General features: G+C 36.8%; 1 protein-coding gene across 1 annotated transcript in view; it reads left to right on the top strand.

The window, feature by feature from the left end:
- The window catches only part of ZNF451 (zinc finger protein 451), a 102,479-nt gene that overhangs the window by 55,968 nt on the left and 21,299 nt on the right, over nt 1-25,212 (top strand). The window contains exons 6-9 of the mRNA XM_008572188.1: nt 9,575-9,700; nt 13,902-14,013; nt 20,052-20,202; nt 21,871-21,997. Coding sequence (XP_008570410.1) covers nt 9,575-9,700; nt 13,902-14,013; nt 20,052-20,202; nt 21,871-21,997 — 516 coding nt within the window. The remainder of the gene's footprint in view (nt 1-9,574; nt 9,701-13,901; nt 14,014-20,051; nt 20,203-21,870; nt 21,998-25,212) is intronic.

The following is a 25,212-nucleotide window of genomic DNA, read 5'->3' as shown; positions in this document are numbered from 1 at the left end:
TTGGACCTATGTGATTGATTTGCCTGTAAAGTGATATCTTATTAGTAACCCAATCTTCATAGTAGAAAAAGCCAGATAAGGTCTATTCTTTTTATTTTTCTTTTTTAAAAGTAGACTTTTTTTTTGAGCAGTTTTAGGTTCATGGCAAAATTGAATGGAAAGCACAGATGGTTTCTGTATACTCCCTGCCCTCCTCCCCCACACACGACCTCCCCCACTATCCACATACCAGACTACACTGTTACATTTGTTACAGTCGATGAGCCTACACTGACCCATCTTTCTCAGCCAAAGTCCATAGTTTACATTAGTGTTCACTTTTGGTGTTATATATTCTCTGAATTTTGATAAATGTATGATGACATGTATACCCTATTGAAGTGTTATAGAGAATAATTTCACTGCCCTGAACATCCTCTGTGCTATGCCAATTTATCCCTCGCTCCCTACTAACGACTGGCAAGCACCGATCTTTTTAGTCTCCATAGTATTGCCTTTTCCAGAATGTTAAAGTTGGGATCATACAGTGTGTAGTTAGTCTTTTCAGATTGGCTTCTTTCACTTAGTAATATGCTCTTAAGGTTCCTCCATGTCTTTTTATGGCTTGATAGCACATTTCTTTTTAACCCTGAATAATATTCTATTGTCTGGATGTACCAAAGTTTTTATGTCCATTCACCTACTGAAAGACACCATGGTTGCTCACAAGTTTTGGCAGTATGAGTAAAGCTGCTGTAAACAACTGTATGCAAATTTTTGTGTGGACATATGTTTTCATGTCATTTGGGTAAATATCAAGGAGCCCAGTTACTGCTAAGAGTACATTTAGTTTTATAAGAAACTGCAAAACTTTTTCCAAAGTGGCTATACCATTTTAAATTCCTACCAGCAATGAATGACAATTCCTGTTGCTCTGTATCCTTGCTAGCATTTGATGTTGTCAGTGTTTTGGATTTTGGCCATTCTAATAGATGTGTAGTGGTACCTTATTGTTTTAATTTGAACCTCTCTGATGACATATGATGTTGAACGTCTTTTCACATGCTTAATTTGCCATTTGTATATCTTCTCTGATGAGATGTCTGTTCAGGTCTTTTGCCCATTTTTAATTGGGCTGCTTTTATTTTTTATTGTTGAGTTTTAAGAGTTATTTGTATATTCTAGATTACAGTCCTTTATCAGATGCGTTGTTTGCACATATTTTCTACCAGTCTGTGTCTTATGTTCTCATTCTCTTGCCATTGTCTTTTCAGACAAGTTTTTATTTTGATGAAGTCCAGCTTATCAATTTCTTTCATGGACTGTGCCTTTGGTATTATATCTAAAAAGTCATTGCCATATCCAAGACCAACTAGATTTACTTCTGTTTTCTTTTAGGAGTTTTATAGTTTTGTGTTTTACATTTAGTTCTGTGTTCCATTTTGTGTTAATTTTTGTGAAGAGGGTAAGGTCAGAGTCTAGATTTATTTTTTTGCATGTGGATGTCCTGTACCATTTGTTGAAAAGACTATCTTTTCTCCGTTGGATTGCTTTTGCACCCTGGTGAAAGATCAGTTTACTATATTTATGTGAGTCTATTTCTGGTCTCTCCATTCTGTTCCATTAATCTGTTTGTATATTCTTTTGCCAATACCGCATAGTCTTGATTACTGTAGCTTTATAGTAAGTTTTGAAGTCAGGTAGTGTCAGTCTTCCAACTTTGTTCTTTTTCAATATTGAGTTGGCTATTATGGATCTTTTGTCTCTGTGTGTAAATTTCTGAATAAGTTTGTTGATATCCACAAAATAACATAGAGGGATTTGGGTTGGGATTGCATTGAATATATAGGTGAAGTTGGAAAGAGCTGACATCTGAGTTTTCCTCTCCACGAACATAGAATATCTTTCCATTTATTTAGTAGTTCTTTCAGTTCTTTCATCAGGGATTTGTAGTTTTCCTCAGACAGGTGTTGTACATATTTTGTTAGATTTATATCTAAGTATTTCATTTTGGGGGGTACTAATGTAAATAGTAATATGGTTTTTATTTCAAATTCTACTTGTTCATTGCTGGTATACAGGAAAGTGACTGACTTTTGTAGACTAACTTTGTATCCTGCAACCTTGTGATAATCACTTATTAGTTCCAGGAATTTAAAAAATTTTAATAATTCGGATTTTCTTTTTTTTTTTTTTTTCCTTTTTGTCTTTTTTACTGACCGGTAACGGGATCGCAACCCTCGGTGTTGCGCCCACACCGCGCTCAGCCAGTGAGCGGGAACCGGTCTCCACATGGGATCCGAACCCTCGGTGGGAGCGCCACCGCACTCCCAAGCGGCGCACTCTCCAGTGCGCCACCGGGCCAGCCCGATAATTTGGATTTTCTACGTAGGTGATCATGTCATCCATGAACAGTTTTATTTTTTCCCTCTCAATCTGTTTATCTTTTATTTCCTTTTCTCATGTTATTTTATTAGCTAGGACTTCCAGTATAATGTTGAAAGGGAGTGGTGAGAGGACATTTTTGCCTTGTTACTTATCTTAGTGTGAGTTTCTCATCATTAAGTGTGATGTTAGCTGTAGGTTTTTGGTAGATGATCTTTATCAGGTTAAGGAAGTTCCCTTCTATTCTTAGTTTGCTGAGTTTTTATCATGAATGGGTGTTTTATTTTGTCAGATGCTTTTTCTGCATGTATTGATATGATCATGTGATTTTTTTTTTTAGCGTGTTGATGTGATGGATTATGTTAACTGATCTGTGAATTGATTTTGAACCTACCTTGCACATCTGGGATAAATTCCACTTTGTTGTGATGTATGATTCTCTGTGTACATTGTTGGATTTGGCTTGCTAATATTTTGTTGAGGATTTTTGCATCCATGTTCATGAGTCTATAGTTTTTTTTTTTAGTGTCTTTGGTCTTGTTTTGGTATTAGGGTGATGCTGGCCTCAGAATGAGTTAGGAAATAATTCCTTTGCTTCTGTCTTCTGGAAGAGATTGTAGAGAATTGGTATGATTTCTTCCTTATGTGTTTGGTAGAATTTACTGGTGAGCCCATCTGGTCTTGGTCCTTTCTGTTTTGGGAAGTTAGTGATTATTGATTCAATTTCTTTAATAGATACAGGCCTGTTCAGGTTGTCTATTCTTGTGTGAGTTTTGGCAGATTGTGTCTTTCAAGGAACTGGTCCATTTCATCTAGGTTATCAAATTTGTGGGCATGGAGTTGTTTATAGTATTTCTGTATTATCCAGCTTTCCTTGATCTATATTCTGCTCTGTCTAGAATTATTATATATCTACTCTCACTTTCTTTTGATTTGTGTTAGCATGATATATTATTTTCCATCTCTTTATCTTTTTTGTTAAATATTTTTATTTTAATATGAGAGCAGAGATAGAATTGTGACATAATGTATTTTTTATATGTTTGTAAGTTACATTTATCATTTCTTTGTGTTGAGAATATTTGAACTCCTCTCATCTAGCCATTTGAAAATATATGATAAATTATTGTTAATTATAGGCACCTAGCACTGCTTTAGAACACTAGAACTTGGGCCGGCCTGGTGGCGCACTCGGTAGAGTGCGGCGCTTGGGAGCACGGCAGCGCTCCCACCGAGGGTTCGGATCCCATATAGAGACCGGTCCGCTCACTGGTTGAGTGCAGTGTGGGCGTGACACTGAGGGTTGCAATCCCGTTGCCGGTCACGAAAAAAGACAAAAAGGAAAAAAAAAAAAAGAACACTAGAACTTATTCTTTCTATCTCGCTGTAAGTTTGTACCTGTAACCAAACCTCTCCCTGTCTTCCCTCCCCCTTACCCTTTCCAGCGTCTAGTAACCACCATTCTACTCTTTACTTCTATGAGCTCAACTTTTTTAGCTCCCACATATGAGTAAGAAGATGTGGTATTTATCTTTCTGTGTCTGACTTGTTTCACTTAATGTCTTCTAGGCTCCTCCATATTGCCACAAATGACAGGATTGCTTTTTTCTTTTCTTTTTTTTATTGTGTAGATTTCTCTCTGTTCATGGGTATAATTATTTATTTATTTATTTATTATGAATATTCATGAGATACAAAGGTGATTGTCCCCCCTCCTGCCCATGATGTGAGGGCCAGATTCATACTGGGGGCAGACCCGTTACCAGAAATTACTTTTGTACACTTTATCCCCTCTCAGTTATCCCCCAACCTCCATCCCCCTCCCCCCTTCACTCCAATGTTAGCCCTAGGAATGTTCCCTCCCTCTATTGGATCATGGCACTACTGTGGTCTTTCTTTCCTGCCTTTTTTTCTCTCTTAGCTCCCACATATGAGTGAGCACATGTGGTATTTATCCCTCTGTGCTTTGCTTGTTTCACTCAACATAAGTTTCTCCAGGTTCATCTATGTTGTTGCAAATGGGAGTATTTCATTCTTTTTTTACGGCAGAGTAGTATTCCGTAGTGTATATATACCAGTTTCTGTATCCAATTATCTATTGATGGACATTTAGGTTGGTTCCATATCTTGGCTATTGTAAACAGAGCTGCAGTAAACATGGGAGTGCAGGTATCTCTTTGACATGATGATTTCCATTCCTCTGGATTCCCACAGAAGTGGGATTGCTGGATCATATGGAAGATCTATCTGTAGTTGTTTGAGAAACCTCCAAATTGTTTTTCAAAGTGGCTGTAATAATTTATAGTCCCACCAACAGTGTAGTAGTATTCCCTTCTCTCCACACCCTCGCCAGCATTTGTTATTCACTGTCTTTTTGATTATAGCCTGTCTAACTAAGTGAGGTGGTATCTCAGGTTGGTTTTAATTTGCGTTTCCCTGATGATTAGTGATGCTGAGCATTTTTTCATGTATCTGTTGGCCATTTATATGTCTTCCTTTGAAAAATGTGTATTCGACTCCTTTGTGAATTTTTTAATTGGGTCATTTTTTTTTTTTTTTTTACTGCCTAATTGCTTGAGTTCTATGTATATTCTGGATATTAGTCCCTTTTCAGATGCATAGTTAGCAAAAATTTTCTCCCACTCTGTAGGTTGCACAAATGACAGGATTTCATTCATTATTATGAATGAGTATTATTCCATTGTATATATACACCACCTTTTCTTTATCCATTCATCTGTTTATAGACTCAGGTTGATTCCATATCCTGGCAATTGTGACTAGTGCTGCAGGAAACATGGGGATGCAGCTATGTCTTCTCTATAGTGATTTTCTTTCCTTTTGCATAAATACCTAGTAGTGGGACTGCTAGGTCATATGGTAGTTGTAATTTTTCTAATTTTTTGAAGAACCTCCATTCTCTTTGCCACAATGGCTGTACTAATGTACATTCCGACCCACAGTATATAAAAGTTTCCTTTTCTCCACATCCTTGCCAGCATTTGTTATTTTTTGTCTTTTCGATAATAGCCATTCTAACTGGGGTGAGATATCTCCTTGTGGTTTTGATTTGCATTTCCCTAATGATTAGTGATATTGAGCATTTCTTCATATAACTGTTGGCTATTTGTATGTTGTCTTTTGAGAAATGTCTATGCAGGTTATTTGTCCGTTTTACAATTAGATTATTTGTTTTTTTTGCTGTTGAGTTGTATGAGTTCCTTCTGTATTCTGGATATTAATCCAGTGAATAGTTTGCAAATATTTTCTCCCATTCTGCAGGTTGTCTTTTCACTCTGTTGATTATTTCCTTTGCTATGCAGAAGATTTAGTTTGATGTAGTCCCATTTGTCTTTTTGCTTTTGTGGCCTGTGCTTTTGAAGTCTTCTCCATCATATCTTTGCCCAGACCAATATCTTGAAGTGTTACCCTTTTTTTTTTCTTGTAGTTGTTTTATAGTTTCAGGTCTTGCATTTAATCCATTTTGAGTTGATTTTTGTTAATGGTGAGAGATAGGGACCTAGATTCTGTAGGTTGCACAAATGACAGGATTTCATTCATTATTATGAATGAGTATTATTCCATTGTATATATACACCACCTTTTCTTTATCCATTCATCTGTTTATAGACTCAGGTTGATTCCATATCCTGGCAATTGTGACTAGTGCTGCAGGAAACATGGGGATGCAGCTATGCCTTCTCTATAGTGATTTTCTTTCCTTTTGGATAAATACCTAGTAGTGGGACTGCTAGGTCATATGGTAGTTGTAATTTTTCTAATTTTTTGAAGAACCTCCATTCTCTTTGCCACAATGGCTGTACTAATGTACATTCCGACCCACAGTATATAAAAGTTTCCTTTTCTCCACATCCTTGCCAGCATTTGTTATTTTTTGTCTTTTCGATAATAGCCATTCTAACTGGGGTGAGATATCTCCTTGTGGTTTTGATTTGCATTTCCCTAATGATTAGTGATATTGAGCATTTCTTCATATAGCTGTTGGCTATTTGTATGTTGTCTTTTGAGAAATGTCTATGCAGGTTATTTGTCCGTTTTACAATTAGATTATTTGTTTTTTTTGCTGTTGAGTTGTATGAGTTCCTTCTGTATTCTGGATATTAATCCAGTGAATAGTTTGCAAATATTTTCTCCCATTCTGCAGGTTGTCTTTTCACTCTGTTGATTATTTCCTTTGCTATGCAGAAGATTTAGTTTGATGTAGTCCCATTTGTCTTTTTGCTTTTGTGGCCTGTGCTTTTGAAGTCTTCTCCATCATATCTTTGCCCAGACCAATATCTTGAAGTGTTACCCTTTTTTTTTTCTTGTAGTTGTTTTATAGTTTCAGGTCTTGCATTTAATCCATTTTGAGTTGATTTTTGTTAATGGTGAGAGATAGGGACCTAGATTTATACTTCCATCTCTTTACTTTTAATCGATATGTGTCTCAGTATTTAAAGTAGGTTTTTTGTAAGTAACATGTAGTTGGGTCTTGCTCTGACAATCTCTCTTTTAATTGGTGTATTTAGACCATTGGCATTTAAAGTGATTATTGTTATAGCTGGATTAATATCTACCATATTTATTACTGTTTTCTATTTGTTGCCCGTGTTCTTTGTTCCTTGTTTTGTCTTCTACTGTTTTCCTGCCTTTTGTGGCTTTGATTAAGCATTTTTTAAATTCCATTTTCTCTTCTTCATTGACATAATTGTACTTTTTTTTTTCCCTTTTTAAGTCATTGCCCTAGAGTTCGCAATATACATTTATAGCTAATCCAAATCCACTTTAAAGAACAGTATCCCATGTCATAGGTAGGGCAAGTACCTTACAACAAAATATTCATAATTCCTTCCTCCTCCCCGTGTATCATTGCTGTCATTCATTTCACATGTATATATAAGCACAAATAAGTATATGTATATGTATATACACACACGCACAAACACAAGTGTGTACACGTAATATACATTGTGGCTACTATTATGTAAACTGTTATCTTTTAGGTCAGTTGAGAATAAGAAATATAAAAGTTTTAATTTTACTTTCACTTATCCATTCTCTGTTGCTCTCCTTTTCTTTGTGTAGATCAGATTTTCTGATCTTTACCATTTTCCTTCTCCCTGAAGAACTTTTAATATTTCTTGCAGTGTAGGTAGAGTAGCAACAAATTCCCTCAATTTTTGTTTGTCTGAGAAAGTATTTCTCCTTTGCTTTTGAAGGATAATTTCATGGTGTACAGAATCCTAGGTTGGTGGTTTTTTTCTCTTAATGCTTTAAATATTTCACTCCACTCTCTTCTTGTTTGCATGGTTTCTGAAGAGAAGTCAGATTTAATTCTTATTGTTTGTCCTCCTCTTGCTTTTTGCAAGTTTTTTTTAATTTATCTTATTTCTCTGCAGTTTGAATATGATATGCAGTATTTGTATTTACTTTGGCATTTATCATGCTTGGTATTCTCTGAGGTTCTTGGGTCAGTGGTTTGGCGTCTGTGATTTGGGGAAATTCTCTATGGTTATTGTTTCAAATATATATATTTTTCCTTCTGCTTATGACGTTACCATTATGTATATGTTACACTGTTTGTAGTTGTCCCATAGTTCTTGGATATTCTGTTCTTTTTTTAGTCTTTTTTTCTCTTTGTTTTTCAGTTTTGGAAGTCTCTATTGGCATATCTTCAAGCTCAGAGACTTTCTTTAGCCATTTCAGTCTACTAATGAGCCCATCAAAGGCATTCTTTGTTTCTGTTATAGTGTTTTGATCTCTTGCATTTTTTTATTCTTTCTCATAATTTTCATCTCTGTGCTTTCATTACGCATCTTTTGTTACATATTGTCTACTTTTTCTGTTAGAGTCCTTAGCATGTTAATCATAGTTGTTTTAAATTCAGTGTGCTATTTCTAACATCCCTGTCATGTCTGGTTCTACCCTTGCTCTTTCCCTTCAAGCTATGCTTTTTGCCTTTTAGTATGCCTTGTAATTTTTTGTTGGAATGTGGACATGATATACTGGTCAAAAGGAACTGTGGTAAATATGGCTTTAGTGATGTAGTGGTAAGGTGTGGGGGTGGGTTGGGGTGGAGGAAGCAGTCTGTAGCCCTCTGATTAGATCTCAGTCTTTTAGTGAACCTGTGTCCCTGGATTGAACTTCAGTAGTGCTTCTCAATGCTCCCTCTTCCCCTTCCAGGTGAGACAGGATAACTAAAGGGGGCTGGAGTTAGATATTTTCCTCCCCTGGTTGTAGTTAGGCACTGGTAAAACCCTAGCAGGTTAGGATCTGGTAAAGTAGTTTTTCATAGAGCAGGCCTTGGTAAGAAGAACAGAATGTTCTGGGATATTTCAGTATGGTTACTTTCCCCCACCCCTGCCAGAAGCATAAGAGAATTTTTCTCCAATCTTCACTAAGAGAATCTGGTAGAGCTTTTGGAGGTAAATGCACAAAAATGAGCCCATGTATGGCTGAATCCCTTGGAGTTCGTGACTCTCAGACTTGTCACTGAGCCTCCTGTAATTTGTCAATTACAGTTCAGGTTTTCCTGCCCAAGTGCTACTTCCTGTGGAGGTTTCTGCTTGTGGGTTTAGGCTTCAATAAGTTATTGCTCTTTTTTTGCCTCTATCTTCAGTTTTGAAGGGCAGCACTTTGCCCTATGACTTCACTTTTTTGACAGATCTAAGAAGAGTTGATTTTTCAGTTTGTTCAGCTTTTTACTTTTAGAAGCTGCCACTCTGTCCTAAAGCTTCTTACATGCTGTTCTGTAAACCAGAAGTCAGATCTATTATTTTTAACCAATAATTTCCCTTAAGTAAATACTCTCCTGACATTGCTAGAAAATCAGAGACAGGGATATTTGTACTGTTAAGCCTTTTGCAGTGTGGACTTATGGCTTGTTGATGTTACCTTATTGACTCAGAGCTAAGAAACCCTAAACTTTTCCATTTCCAGATGATTATAAATTGTGTAAAGATAATAAATGTCCTAGCAGCTAGTTTGTCTAACTTTGAAAACCAAAGATGCCGGTGGATAATTGGCTGACCTGCAAAATACCACATAGAATATAAAATACATAAGACAGGTTCTTAGAAATTTGATGATAACAGAAAAGTATGTAAATGGTTCCTTAATACAAAAGCTAATTGATAAGTGGATATATACTGTCCAAATGCTAATTTTGTTAATTAATTAAAAGGAATGAAAATTGTTTTTCCTATTATAGGAGAATGTTAAACGTAAAGACTATATTGACCATCAGAAGGATAAAGTTGCTTTAACTCTGGCTCGTCTAGCCCGCCATGTTGAAGTGGAGAAACAGCAGAAAGAAGAGAAGAACAGAGCATTCAGAGTATGTAGCTTTTTTAAATTGGTGTTTTACCAAATTATAGAAGTGTTTACAGTAAAGTTGTAAAGAGAAACCTTTAATCAAAAAATATATGATTGAATCCAAGTTTAGCATGTACCATATAAAGCTCATCAATTTGGTAGTAATTCATGATAGCTTTTTACATCTCTTGATTTTAGTTCATTGGCTTCTTATATGTGTATAGGAAAAGAAGAACAAAAAAGAATTGAGTGGAATTAAAATCATGGGATTTCTCAAAGCAGATAAACAAGTGTTTCTGGTTACTGTATGTAAGAGCGAAAAGAGTTTATAAGGGCTTTTATAGATACAAGCTGTTCAAAGTTTACTTTCTACCAAATAGAGCCAGACTACTTTCTCAAACTTCAGCCCTTCCAAATTAAATCCATTACTTAAAGGAAAAAAACTGAAGCAGGATTGTGGAAGAGCCACTATGTGGAAAATGAAGTCTAATTTAAAATCTTGTATGATATAAATTTTTTCTTTGACTTTCTTTAGAAGGCCCCAAATTACTTAAAAAACTCTCTTAATACTGACAGGCATCTATTAGAAATAGGATGTTGATGAGTTGGGTAAAAAAAAAAAGAACCATACTAGAAGTATCAAAATGGAAATTCAAATCTGCCAGCAATGGTTTGGATATCAACAGGTCACTTTGCTTTTATAGATTTGGGTTTCATTCTGTGAAGGGATATCTTGGAGATGGTCTCCCAGGTTGGGATAAACACTATGATTTTATCATTTTAACATCCATATTTTTTTATTCCTTTTCCATTTGTTATTATAAAGGAATTTGTGTATTTCTGTAGCCTCTGTTTTAATATTTCCTAGTCTGATAAAATGAATCTTCTTTAAGTTTAGAAGAAGGTTATTGTTGGAATTTTAACTTTATGATGTAATACCCACTAAATTAGACCATGGTATTCTAATTGTATGTTTAAAATGCTTATGCGTAAAGATGCTTGCATGCACACACACACAAACACACAGTATTATTTCTAGCCTGGTAGAAACACTATTCAATTTTAAGGAGGTTTCTTTCCCAAAACTGTGTTAAGTATGTTTGGCTTTTTTTAATGGGTCATGGAGAAAATCTCCTTGAAAGAGTAGTCATTTGCAAACTATCTTATTATCTTTTTCCCCCAGATTTTTTGAGTGATACTGGCTTCTTTTCCCAAGAAGTGTTAATGGTCACATAGATAATAAATTTTTTATGACAAGCTCAGAATCTTATATAGGCACTATGAAAACTAAGGTTTTTCTCAAGGGTAGTTTCAGCTTCTGTTGATATAAACTCATTCATCATATTAAAGTCTTTACATTGAGGAAAGTTTTTTGAGATTTTGAATTTTTTTGTTTAATTGGTTATAAAGAATAAATTTGTATAAGTTTCATTCTTTTTTAAGGAAGAAAATGACTCACACAAATGCTTTAGCCCATTGCTTGCTATCCATTCATGATTATGTTTTTCTAATTTGATTCCCTTTTTGGATAACTTGTTTTTTAAAATTAGACGACAAAAAACAAAACCCAGAAGAAAAAATAATGAAACTGAAATAGAAGTAATTTTTTAAGTACTCTAGTGAGTGATGATTCTGGCCAAATATAGATACCATAGAAAATGTTTTTCGGCTACTCGAGGCCTTTGTGAATTCTTATATTCTTTATTTGTAAAGTAGATCGTCCTCCTTTTGTGATGGATGGGTTTTAAAGAAAAAAAAAGATGTATTAAAATCTTCATTGAATACTTCACTTTCAGAGATCATGTGCTGTGCTGACCAGTTGATCAGCTACCACCTTTGCTTATTGGTATTCCAGGAGTTAAGATGACTTGCAAGAAGGGCTGTAAACCTGTAGTTTGTGGACGTAGCTTTGTGACAGAGGAAAAGGGTGGATACTTTTGGGGTGATTTTAGTCAGTAAATGTCTGGTTAGCTCAGTTGGTTAGAGCTCAGCCTTGTAACACCAAGGTCAAGGGTTCAGATCCCCATACTGGCCAGCTGCCAAAAAATAAAAATGCCAGAGAACTTTAAAACACCTTTCATTTTAATTATTAGAAATTGTTTAAAATAAATATACTGTTAGCTGGTATGTAGGAATATTTAATCTCAATTATATTACTTTAATTGAAGAGCTTTTATTTTAATGGACTCTTATAAGGAACTTTGGTAAATGGTTTAATTTTGTACATAAGAATAATGTCTGGGCTGGCTTGTTAGCTTAATTGGTTCGAGTGCTGTGTTAAGATACCGAGGTCAAGGGTTTGGATCCCTGTACCAGCCAGCAACCAAAAAAAAAAAGAGAGAGACAAATTTCACATACTAAAATAATGAGATAAAAGGGTAGATAAAGGTAGATCATTGCAAACAATAATAAAGGGAAGGTTGGTCAAGCAGTTCTAATATAAAAGTCAATTTTGAGGGAACTGACAAACTAAACACAGCACGGCAACTAAACATATTTCGTAAAGGTAAAATTAAAATGTTCAATCCATCAAGAAAATGTCTTAGGATATGTCTACTAGGGGCTATTGCTTTCTTTGGATAAGCTAACTAGTTATACTATTGTTTGTTTCCTGTAGCATGCTATTCAGAACACTGATCCTGTAGGATACACTTCAAAAAAAATATTTAATGACGTATGAAGTTGGGATGCTGTACACTATGGAAAATCACAGTACACATTAGCACTTTAGGACTTCAGAAGTCCTGCATGAAAGAAAGCTTTTAAATTTTGTGTCAAGACTAGTGTTTCTCTACTTGTTTAATTTGATTACAGACAATTTCAAAAAATGTATATATGCATATTAACATCCTTGAGAATTAGTATTCTGTGCCTGTACTTTGAACACTGTTGTGCAGATTTTCTTCAGATTAAAATCTTAATTCACCTTTTCTTCCCACTTACCCTTCCTGATAGAAAATTTTATTATGTTGCTAACCAGGCCATGCGTTATTCTGGCCTTCCAAACCTGGTGGGTGTTTCTGACTCTGTGATTTCTTTTTAAGTGCATACAAATCTTTTTGAGAGGCAGTATGGTGTACTCATTCATTGCATGGATTCTAGAATCAGATTACCAGAGTTTGAATTCTGGTATTGTTATATATCCCTGGGCAATTTATGTGACCTCTCTGTACTTCAGTTTTTCTATCATAAAATGGAAACAATAATAGTACCTATCTCGTAGAGTTATTGTGAGAATTAAATATAAAGTCCTTTTAAAACAGTGCCTGGCATATAAGTGGTCAATAAGTATTAATTGCTATATATAGCATGATTTATGGCTAATATAACTAGAAAGATTTAGAGACTTTGAGCAGCAGTGTGAAGCATCAAGTTCAGCAGTTGACACTGGCCTGCTGCCTGTTTTTTTAAATAAAAGTTTGTTGTAACACTGTCAAACTTATCCATTTATATGTTCTCTGTGGCTTCTCTGGTGCTAAATGGCAGAATTGAGTGGTTGCAATAGAGATTGTATGGCCTGCAAAGCCTAAAATATTTACTATCTAAGTTTAATTTACCATCTGTGGAAAATGTTTGCCAACCCTTGATCTAGATGGTAACAAATGCTTTATGCTATCACATATTAAGTGCTAATGAGTGTCTGCTATTATTATTCACTGAACAAATATTTATTAGGCTCCTTCAGTATATTTCAAAATGAATATGGAAAAAATTTTTAAATGTACAAAATTTTTTAAATAAAAGTTATGTTTCACATTTTCCATACATAGCCATTAATAGCATTTACTATATTTATTTTCAGCCTTTTTTCCTCCTGCAGATGTAGTTGTATTGTAAGTTGAAATTATTCTTTGTTTATATTTTGCCTCATCTGATTAAAACAATTTGGTGACCTGCTTGATATTGAAAGTGTATTGCCATATCATTGGTAAATTTTTGTTAGTATTTCTAATGACTTACATCAAATGTAAGTATGATAATTTACTTAAACAATTACCTATTATTGGAGATGTAGGTTGTAATGAATTTTTTGCTAATAACTTTGGGATCCACATCTTAGAGCAGAAACTTTTGTTTCAACATATTTGGCATGGCTTCCTAGTTGTAGAATTTGAGGATAGAGAGTAATCAGTGTTTTCTGATCACAGATGTGTCAAAATCTTTTTCTCAAGGAAACAAGACTAGTAATCAGAACCTAATTGAGTTTTTAAAACTATCTTTAGGAAAAAGTCGATTTTCAGCACGCCCATGGGTTACAAGAATTGGAATTTATTCGAGGACACTCTGATACAGAAGCAGCAAGACTGTGTGTGGACCAGTGGCTAAAAATGCCAGGTATTCTTTAAATTTTTCACTATGGTTATCAAGCTTTCCTAAAGCCTTAAAGCAGCAAGTATGTCTGTTTTTTTCTTTTCTTTTTTTTTTTTTTTGTCTTTTTCTGTGTCCGGCAACGGATCGCAACCCTCAGTGTCGCCCCCGTACCGGACCGGGACCGGCAACGGGATCGCAGCCCTCGGTGTTGCTCCCGCGCCTCGCTCAGCCAGTGAGCGGGAACCGGTCTGTATATGGGATCCGAACCCTCGGCAGGAGCGCCGCCGCACTTCCCAAGCGGCGCACTATAGCAGTGCGCCACCGGGCCAGCCCATATGTCTGTTTTTTTCAATTGCTAATATGTGTGTAGGGTATTGAAATTTAATTTTAGTGATACTACTATTACCTCATAATGGCCTACTTTATAATGACCTACTTTACCAAATGTCTTCCTTCTTTGGCATAAGTATATTTTGAGTATAAGCAATGTAGAATATCCCTGAGCTTGTTGGATATTGCTCATTTATTCACTCTTATATTTAATAGTTACTGCATGAAGTAGTGTATGTGTGTCTACGGGAGGGTGTGTAACAGGTTATTTGAGGTCAGGAAAGTCCTTTCTAAGGAAATGGAATTTAAACTGAGGTCTAGAGGATTAGTGTTTACTTCATTATTTGGCAGTGCTGCCTATGAAAGTATTTTGTAAGGAAACATCCATATAGGAGACTCATCTAAAGCATTGGGTAGCATCTTCATTACTAACCCTTTGCAGACCTGAGATTCATGGAAGAGTCACTGTGGAAGATTTCTCCCCCCACCAGATAATTTGGTGGAATTTTTAAGAGCACTGTGGTTATTTTTCTAATCTGTCTTATAGAATATCCTGAGCCCTTAAAGGCTTGGAGTAGTCACAGAAACCTTAGCTGTGGATTTAATCCAACAGAAGGTTTAACTGCAAAAAGTTATCAGAAATATCTATGCATGCAGTGCTTAACTTTGTTGAACCTAGGTATCTTGTTCTAAAGTTAGTTTGGAGGGGGCTTTCTTTTGAATAGACTCAAATTACCACTTTTAAAATAATTCTAATGATTTATATTTATATTGGTATTTAGCAGTTCATCTCATTTGATACCTGATGCAATAGATATTTTTGGCACTTGACCTCCCCACAGACTGTATTTCCTTCTTATCTCTCAATCTGCTTGTGCCTAAGCAACTTCCACCCTACCTATCCTCCCCCTCTTTTAAGTTCCTTTTCCTCTTTTTTCTTCTCATTTGCCTGTGGGGCTAATATGAAGCCCACAGATAATACTCAATACTAGGGATTGCTGAGTTAATATGGCTATTGTATATTATGTCCAATAGTGTGAGAAGCCTATCTAGGTTTATTTATTCTGCATAAGTTTGGTTGTTCAGCCTTCTTTGATCTCACAGTACTTTATTCATTTCTCTAATACAGTATTTACTCTGTTATTTTTATCTGTTTATGTGTTTGCCTTTTTCACCAGACTATATGCTCCTTGGGGACAGAGACCAAGTTCTCACTGTTGGGAAAATAGAATAATTTAATCAGGCCCCCCTCACCTTAGGTCCAGTTGGGGGTGGTGTGGCGCATTCTTTGTAAATAAGTTGTGTGTGGGTGGAGTTAGTGCACATGAGCAGCGCCACCACCTGGCTGGCATTGACTGCCTCAGGCATGGAGACCTGCATGTGAAGGAATTGTGACCCAGTCTCTGAATGGGCTTGAGGGGTCTGTCAGCTCCAGACCCAGCCCTGGTTTGACACTCACTGATCCTTTTGAGTCAATTTTTAAAAAGAATGCTCAGTGTAGAGATGCTCAGTAAATGCTGATTGAATATTATATAGAGGTGGGCTATAAATATTTGCATAATGAACACAGAAAGGAAGCCTAGAACTTAGATTCCAAATCTGACTATTATTCAATTAAACAAAAGAATTGTATGGCATTCCAGACCTACTTCTGCAAAAGGTACTTAGAAAATATGGCAAATGGTTTTACCTCTTGGGGTGTTCTTTTAAAGCTTGTAGTTTTTATAAATCCCTCTTGATGTACATTCAGTTCTCAATGGAAGAAGTTAGTAACTAGCTCAATAGTTTTGACATAGCTGCATCAGAATCACCTGGAAGCTTTTAAACAGATGCTTAGGCCTCGGCATCTCCAGAGATTCTGCTAAGGCATCCATAGCTTTGGGAAGATCCCTAGGTGTATAGGAATGACAAGGCTTTACCATCTCTAAGATCTCGTCTAAAAATTGTTTATCTCAGGTGAGTCTATCACTTTCAAATTCTGTATAGAATGGTTGTTGGTCCAATTATATGCCCCTTTAGGCCTAATCCCTGGCCTCCAGATTGTCAGAATATATTTTTTTTTAATTTTAAAAAAGATGACCAGTAAGGGGATCTTAACCCTTGACTTGGTGTTGTCAGCACCATGCTCTCCCAAGTGAGCCAACCCACTCTCCCAAGTGAGCCAACCGGCCATCCCTATATAGGGATCTGAACCCTTGGCCTTGGTGTTACGAGCACCATACTCTCCCAAGTGACTGGCTAGCCCTGTCAGAATATTTTAATGCATTGTAAATTGAATTCTTGAGCATCCGTTTATGTATTTTCCTGTGCAGGTCAAGTGGAACAAAGGAGTTATTTAGCTGTGTCTTTATGGTACTTTGAAGATTTGGTATTTTGTGTGCCTTCAGGTCACACCTGGCTCATTGATGACTGATAAGATTGAGCCTGGAGTTAAGGCCTGTAGTTATACTCCTTTTTGTGATGAGTTTGGCTTTTTGCTTTCTTCCTGAAACAATGTAAAAATGAAGTTTGGCATATATTACTTGAACCTGCTCTAGTATTGGGCTATATTTAGTATGGTGCTATTCCATAAATGTGCTTTGGAGAATGCTGAGATCTTTTAAGAGGTTATAGCTGGGGGAAACAGAGAGGAGTCATTGTTCTCTTTAATTATAAAAAGTGAGATTCTACTTCAGTAGCATTAAAGAACTTATTCAATCTATTCCAAAGTACTCAGTTATTATAATTCAGTTCTGTGGTTAAACTGTACTTTAAGTACTTTATAATTACTCTAACTTTAGACAATCTTTTCTTTATGGACTTTTACATTTGGGCCAGTTTGCATAAATTTGAATACTTAGTAATTTTAAAACAATGCTCTGTACACTATTTAAGGAAAGGAGCTCTTTAAATCTCTTTTATGTTGCCTTTCCATGGGAAAGGCTTATTTTCTTTCAATGGTTTATTTTCTCCAATTTTATTTTTATTCAGAGCCTCTATTTATAACTAAATAAAGGTCCTAATGGAAGACATCTGGAATGTGGATGGACAGTTGTAAAAATTGTCATAATTCTGACTGTGTTAAAAAAGTTAAAGATAAAAAGATGTATCATTTAATGCCTCATTAAGACTAAAATATGATTATAATGCTATGCTGTCTATTTGTTGTCAGAGTACATTTATAAACATTTTCACAGTTTGATAGTGGCATTCCCCCCATAAGGATTAACACAGTAGAAAAAAGTAGTTAAAACCTTAAGCATATGTAACCATTTTGGGATTTAAAAACTAGATTATGTTAAGAGAATAATTTTATTCTAGTTCAACGCTTAGGAGCTTTGTAGAAATTGCCATAGAGATAAATACCCAGTTTTCTGTTGTATGAAATATTCAAGGCGTTTGAGTGAAAAAGTTCACAACAGATAGTAATAGAAGAGAGACAGTAATCAAGCTATCTGTGTATCAGAATCTTTCTGGCAGTTTTACAATTCTTTTTCTACACAACATAACTTTCTAAATTTTTCATCATATATCATGTGTTGGGAGTTTCCCTAAGAACAAAATTTGGCCAGGGGGATTAGTCTATAAGAGTTGTGTGACTTTAAGACCAACATCTAAAAGAAAGAAAGGGATGAAGAATGGACCAGGGTTGATTAGGAGAAAAAAGTAATGGTGAGCTAACTATTTTCTAAATGGCTTTTGGAAAGGAAAAAGAGAAGGGACAAAATAGGATAAAAGAAAGGGGAGCGATATCAACAATAATTAAATCTCTACTTTGTGTTCTGTAAATTTATTATTACTGACACTGGTGTTACTTGATGTCCAGGTTGGAGCTGATTGATCAGTGGCTGGATTCCTCAGAAAATAACACTCTTATCCTTCTTGCCTCCCTGCTTTCTCCACTCTCCCCTCTTTGCCCCAGTTACATTATTTAACATAATTTTCATGGAACCCAGATCCTCTGTGTGAACCTGGAAAGAAACTAAGGCATGACTTAAACAACAAAGAGTTTATTTGAGCCAGATTGAGTAACTGCAGCCTGGGAAGCACTTCCAAGTTACCTTGAGAAGTGCTCTGGAGAAACAAAGAAGTTGGGCTTAAAAAAGAAGAAGGACCTAACAGAAGGGGAGGTAGTTACAAAACTTGTTTGTCTGACATTACAGTTGGTGCAAGCATTCTTAAGTAGTCTTGGCAGTAAGGGATTGGTTGTAACGGACTGAGAGATGATCCTCAGCTAGAAGTTCCTCATTTTGACAGGAGGTCTGTGGAATAACAGACATCAGATTGTTGGCAGTTCTGTTGGTCATTATTCTTCTAGTATGCTGTGACCCATGTGATTGATTAGAAAAATCCAAGAGTTAGGGGTGCCTTCGGATGTAATTGATTACAAGAGTTCAAAGGTTTAGGGTATCTTTGGATGAGACATGCCTGAAGCTTAAGCTAAAATAGCTTCCTGACTCCATTGTAGGTTCCTTGATCAGACTGACACCATTTTCTTTTGTTATCTATAATATATCTAAACCTTGTACAGTAGTTCCCCCTTGTTTGCAGGGGATACATTCCAAGATCCCCAATGAATGCCTGAAATTGAGGGTAGTACTGAATCCTATATACACTGTGTTTTTTCCTACACATACCTATGATAAAGTTTAATTCATAAATTAGGCACAGTAAGAGATTAACAACATCTAATAATAAAATAGAACAATGATAATAATATATTCACAATTTCACAGATAAAAGATTCATTCATACTTTAGATCTTAACAACCTCAGCATATAGTTTTTTTCTTTCCTTATTAATTTGAGAACTTTCACCTTTTCACTTAAAGGAAGCACTTTATGCCTTCTTTTTGGCATATCCAAACTGACAGCATCACTACTCTTGTGCTTTGAGGCCATGATTAAATAAAATAAGGGTTACTTGAACACAAGCACTGTGATACTGTGATAATTGGTCTGGTAACCAGGTAGTGTCTACAGTGTGGATATGCTGGACAAAGGGATGATTTATGTCCCTGGTGGTACAGATTGGATTGGTGGTGAGATTTCATCAACTACTCAGAACATTGCATAATTTAAATCTTATAAATTGTTTATTTCTGGAATTTTCCATTTAATATTTTCAGATCATGGTTGACTGAAGGTAACTGAAACGGAGAAAAATGAAACCACAGATAAGGGGAATTTACTGTAATTCATTTAAGATAGTTAAAAGAGAAAATAAGAATTAGGAGAAAAGATCTTTACCAACTTACATAAATGAAATGAAGGGAGTAGAGCCTTGATTTTCTAATGCATTTGATCTTTAACATTTTTTTTTCTCAAGAGACTGCTACTTGGAGATGTTAGGGACTTTTTTTGCTTTCAAATAGCTTTTTTTTTTAAAAAAAAAAAAAAAAAGATGACCGCTAAGGGGATCTTAACCCTTGACTTGGTGTTGTCAGCACCACACTCACACACTCTCCCAAGTGAGCTAATCAGCCATCCCTATATAGGGATCCGAACCCGTGGCCTTGGTGTTATCAGCACCACACTCTCCCAAGTGAGCCACAGGCTGGCCCTCAAATAGCTTTATTTACTTTTAGGTTATTATATCTTTTATAAGAGAGGTTGTAAACATTTAATTATAATTAGGACCACCCAGTTGATGCTGTATTATAATTTTCATTTTTTGGTCATAATTTTGATTACCAGTCCAAAGGACCAGTATCTGAAATAGTAACTTAAGAATTTATATTCCCGTAACATAGGACTCAAAACAGGCATAATTAATTCTGGAACAAAAAGTTCATTCCGAAGAGGAGGCCAAGTGCGGGTGTCTGCAAAACCAATTTCGTGTCCCATAATGCACTGTAACAAGGAATTTGACAATGGGCACCTTCTCTTAGGACATTTAAAAAGGTAAGTAGGATCTTAATAATAGTGGATACTGAAGAGCAAATGATTTACAAAATGATTTCATAACATGCAAGTGTGATGCACCTCTGTCATAGTGATTATTCCAGTCTTTCATTGTGATTTATTACAAACTCAAATTGTTTTGTGCTATTATGATATTATTTCTAATTTATATTTCTTAGGTTTCCTAGAAGGCTTGGTGAATACACAGATTTTTCTAGTGTTTTCTGTCTTCTTTAAGAGTGTAGGTAGCCTTTAAGTATGTATTTCTCTTTAGTATGTCTCATAAAATTCTAAACAGGCTAGTTTTACATTGAAATGCAGTTGGATTAGTTTTAGAGAAATTTAGCCCATAAGTGTAAATTGCAAGAAGCACAGAGTACTTACAGGTTTTGCTCTAGCCTAAAGAAAGCCAAATGGCTTTAAAATAAAATGTTAAAGGCAAACCAATGTAAGCAAAATTAATAATAAAGAAATATTCTATTTATGAAACCCATTTTATCAATTTACTGAGTTTTTGAATAGTAGAGCTTTACTAAATTTTTGAATAATAGAGTTTGAGAAAGAAAATATCAAGAAGGTAGCATTAAAGGTATTAAGTAGTCTTATGCCCACAGTCCCCCTTTCTACTGGTGGAAAGATGGGAAATTGAGAGTTTGGCACTCTAAGCCATTGTCTTTTCCAAATATCTCATCCTCCTTATGCTTTACCCTACCAAGAGGGCCTTCTAGAGGGAGTTGTAGCAGTCTATAAATAATGGGGTAGCATACTGTATCTCAACTGTTTAAAAAAGTCTGGCAGGGGCCAGCCCAGTGGTGCACTGGATAGTGCGCCGCTTGGGAAGCGCGGCGGCGCTCCCGCCCGAGGGTTCGGATCCCACATACAGACCGGTTCCTGCTCACTGGCTGAGCGAGGCGCGGGGGCAACGCCGAGGGTTGCGATCCCGTTGCCGGTCCCGGTCCGGGACGGGGGCGACACTGAGGGTTGCGATCCGTTGCCGGACACGGAAAAAAGACAAAAAAAAAAAGACAAAAAAAAGTCTGGCATTTTAAAGGGAAGTAAATTTGCTAAATGGTTAAAATGAGCATTAAGAGGATTAGAAGCTTTTTATAGATCCCGTTGCCGGTCCCGGTCCGGGACGGGGGCGACACTGAGGGTTGCGATCCGTTGCCGGACACGGAAAAAAGACAAAAAAAAAAAGACAAAAAAAAGTCTGGCATTTTAAAGTGAAGTAAATTTGCTAAATGGTTAAAATGAGCATTAAGAGGATTAGAAGCTTTTTATAGGAGGTGTGCCAGAAATCTTAACATGAGGTTATTATTGCAATGGTTCATTTAAAGTTATTTGTGAATCTTATGGTAACCAAGTCAAGAAGGAAAAGATGATGGGCTTATCCTTTTCAAAATGAAAGTTTACCAGTTTTGCATGAAACACTTAAATGCATTTTATTGGCTCTTGAGTACTTTTAAGAAATCTTGAACTAACTGTTGATCACTCTCTGAAGGGGTTGCCTGGCATGTGGGAGTCACCTAAATATGAAGAACATTATTTACTGTTTAAGTAGGGAAGTATAAAGTTCTGAATGTGTGTGTATATGTTTAGCTTCACAAATGAAGCAGTAGTTCTTCCCCTAGAACACAGATTTTTCTAATGTTATCTCTTGTTGAGTAGGTTTGATCACTCTCCATGTGATCCAACAATTACATTACGTGGACCTTTCGTCAATTCCTTTGCTTGTGTAGTATGTTATAAAAAATTTGTTACTCAACAGCAATATAGGGATCACCTTTTTGCTAAGGTAAGAACATATCCTAAGTTATAGTATTCTTTTTCTATATAACTGTATTAGTCCGTTTTGTGTTGCTATAACAGAATACCTGAGACTGAGTAATTTGTAAGGAAAAGAGGTTTATTTGACTTACGATTCTGGGACAGCTGCATCTGGCACGGGCATCAGGCTTCTCCTACTCACAGCAGAAAGTGGCAGGGAGCCAGCAGGTACAAGCAGATCACATGGTGAGAGGAAGCAAGAGAGAGAGGAGGTACCAGGGTCTTTTTAAACAACCGGCTGTCACAAGAACTAATAGAGCAAGAACTCACCCATCAATCCTCCCTCACCCAGGGAGAACATTAATCCATTTATGAGGGATCCGCCCCCACGACTCAGTCAGTTTCCAACACTGCCACATTCAGGATCAAATTTCCACATGAGTTTTGGCGGGGACAACACATCCACACTCTTGTCAATAATCATAGAGCTGAGTGTAGGTTTTTTCATGCTGCTCTTAAGCTTGCAGTCACCAATGATGCATATAAGGATCAAATTGTGATTGTGTATTGAAAATGAAATGATTTGGGGCATTAAATTATTGCAGGCAGGTAAACTTGATAACTAAAAGCTAGGAGTCCTGGAGATTATCATCGAAACCCTACCTTTTTGCTCTATGAAATTAAATTACCTTGCTCAAGATGTTCTGTGATGTAGTCTCACAATGAGAACTAGAACCCTATTCTGAACTCCACTGCCTGTTGAAATATTGGAGCTATGTAGTAAATAACTACTTCTTTATTAATGCTAGTGAAAAATAGAACTAGGATTTAAAAGGCCGTGTTATATAACTCTCATTAAATGTTAAATTTCAAGGAACACGAGTTGATTCATGGATATGCAAATCCATAGACATCTAATGGGTTTTTATCATATTTGTTAGTAGATATCTTTAATGACTTATTAACATTACAAAAGTAATGTATGTTCATTGTGGAAAGTTTTTAAAATACTAAGAAAAAGAAATAAGAAATCACCCTTAATCTCACTTATACTGTTAACCACTGTTAACATTTTGATATATGATTTTACTATTTCTCCATTGTAGATATTGTTGTATAAGTTGTTTAAATTGTTTTGTGATTAAAAACAACAGTGTGTTCCAAACATAAATGCTTAAATGTTTGTTGAATCAATGCATACATTTCTACATTTTATTTATTTATTTATTTTTAAACTTAATTTTTAAAATTTTTATTGAATCATAATTGACTATACATATTTAGGGGGTTCAATGTTGAAATATGTTGATCAAATCAATATTACTAGCATATATATTGTTACAAATCGTACTTATTCTTTATGCCCCTTGTCCAATCTCTCCCCATCCCCATCCCTCCCCCTTTCCACCTCTGATAACCCTAGATTTCTTCTCTCCTTCTAAAAGAGTAATGGTTACTCTGTTGATTTGTTGCCTAGATGATCTGTCCAGTGCTGAGAGGTGTGTTCAGGTCCCCCAATATTATCATAGAGCAGATGTTTCTGGAATGGGCTTTGTGGAAGGAGACTTCATCTTCTTTTCTTTGGTCTCTGGTGGTTACTCTCCTTGTGTCAATGCACTCCAGTGGCTGGAGGACCATCTGCATGGTGGTTGTGGCATCTAGCCACTTTCACGGCAGCTGTGGTTATTTTGGTGGTTGTGGTGGTCCACCCACATGGAGATGATGTTTTTGGCATGCTCCTTGGTGCTGGTGGTGTGCCTGGTTGTTGAGGGGATCTGGTCCCTGGCTCCATGCCTCAGGTTCCTGGTTGGGCCCCGAGGTGCTGGTGTTGTGCCTGGTTGGGGGGGGGGGGGGTCCGGTCCCTGGATTCATGCCTCAGGTCCCTGGGTGGGCTCCAAGGCACTTGCAGTGTGCCTGGTTGTGGGAGGGGGGGTCTGGTCCCCAGCTCCATGCCTCACATCCCTGGGTGGGCCTTGATGTGCTAGCCTTGAACCTGATTGTGGGAGGGGGGTCCAATCCGTGGCTCCATGCCTCAGGACCCCTGGCAGGACCGGAACTAATTTTTTGTCCTTTGCTTACTTTCTAAAATGGGGGAACTTCCTGTGGGTACCAGTACTTGAGCTGTGTGGTTTGGCTAAATTGCCGATTTGCTGGTGATTCCTTAGGGAAGGCTTTTTGTGCAGCTCAGGTTTTAATGGTTGATTTTATAGGTACTTCCAGCTCTCAAGAGATTTGAACTCTAGTCTGGGTCTGAGTCTTTTCATCAAACTGCACCCCATGCAATTCTATATTCCTGACCAGTCTTCTCTGACTGGTTCTTCGCTGATTGGGGTGCCGGTCAGCTGTCCTTGCTGTGCCCCCAGTGGGCCTATCTCCCCTACTGCCCATGCTGCAAACATTTCCCATAGGACAGGCTGTATACTGGTCCCTTGTGATGACTCAGTGGCCTCTGAATGGTTCCTTTTTTTCAGTTGTTGTGGCTCCTCCGTCCTGTGTGGGTTCATGGGAACCCTATTGGTGGTCTTGCTGGCCTGGGGGCCACCAAGGCCCTCTTCTCCCCTTCCGCCTCCAAGCAACTTCATCTGAAGGGCACAGCTGTGGCAAAGGCTTTTGCCGGCTCCTGCTCTGTGTGCTTAGCAGCTCCAGCCTTAAAGCAGCCATGGCACGAAATGGTCAGAGTAGTTTTTTCTTTTCTCATTGTGGCTTCTCCTGCCTTCATGCACTCCATAGGTCTGTCCTCCTCTTCCCCTGAGCTCTTGCGGCCTTAGCTTGGCTGTTGTTGCTTTTTTATAGTTGTAAATTGGTTGATTTGTGGGAGAGTGACACTGGGGACCTTCTTTTCCACCATCTTGACTGGAAGCCCATTTCTGCATTTTAAATCAATGAATATATTGTCTTATAAGAAAATATTAGAGTTCATTTAATTAATTTCCTCCTGAATGTATTATTTAATTTTTCTATTATTAAAAATAATATCACATTAAATATCCTGTTAGCTAAAAGTCTATGAGAAGAAGATCCATATTTTGGTGTATATACTGAATGAATATTAGGTTTTGAAATAGTAAAATGCTAATGCCCAGAGATCAGTGGAGTTTTTTTTTTTTTGTCTTTTGTCTTTTTCCGTGTCCGGCAACGGATCGCAACCCTCAGTGTTGCCCCCGTACCGGACTGGGGACCGGCAACGGGATCACAACCCTCGGTGTTGCTCCCGCGCCTCGCTCAACCAGTGAGCGGGAACCG

Source organism: Galeopterus variegatus, unplaced genomic scaffold (genome assembly GCF_000696425.1).
Source record: "Galeopterus variegatus unplaced genomic scaffold, G_variegatus-3.0.2 Scaffold763, whole genome shotgun sequence".
Taxonomy (NCBI): Eukaryota; Metazoa; Chordata; class Mammalia; order Dermoptera; family Cynocephalidae; genus Galeopterus; species Galeopterus variegatus.
Note: the sequence above shows the minus strand (reverse complement) of the source record. Positions and strands in the feature narration are given on the sequence as shown.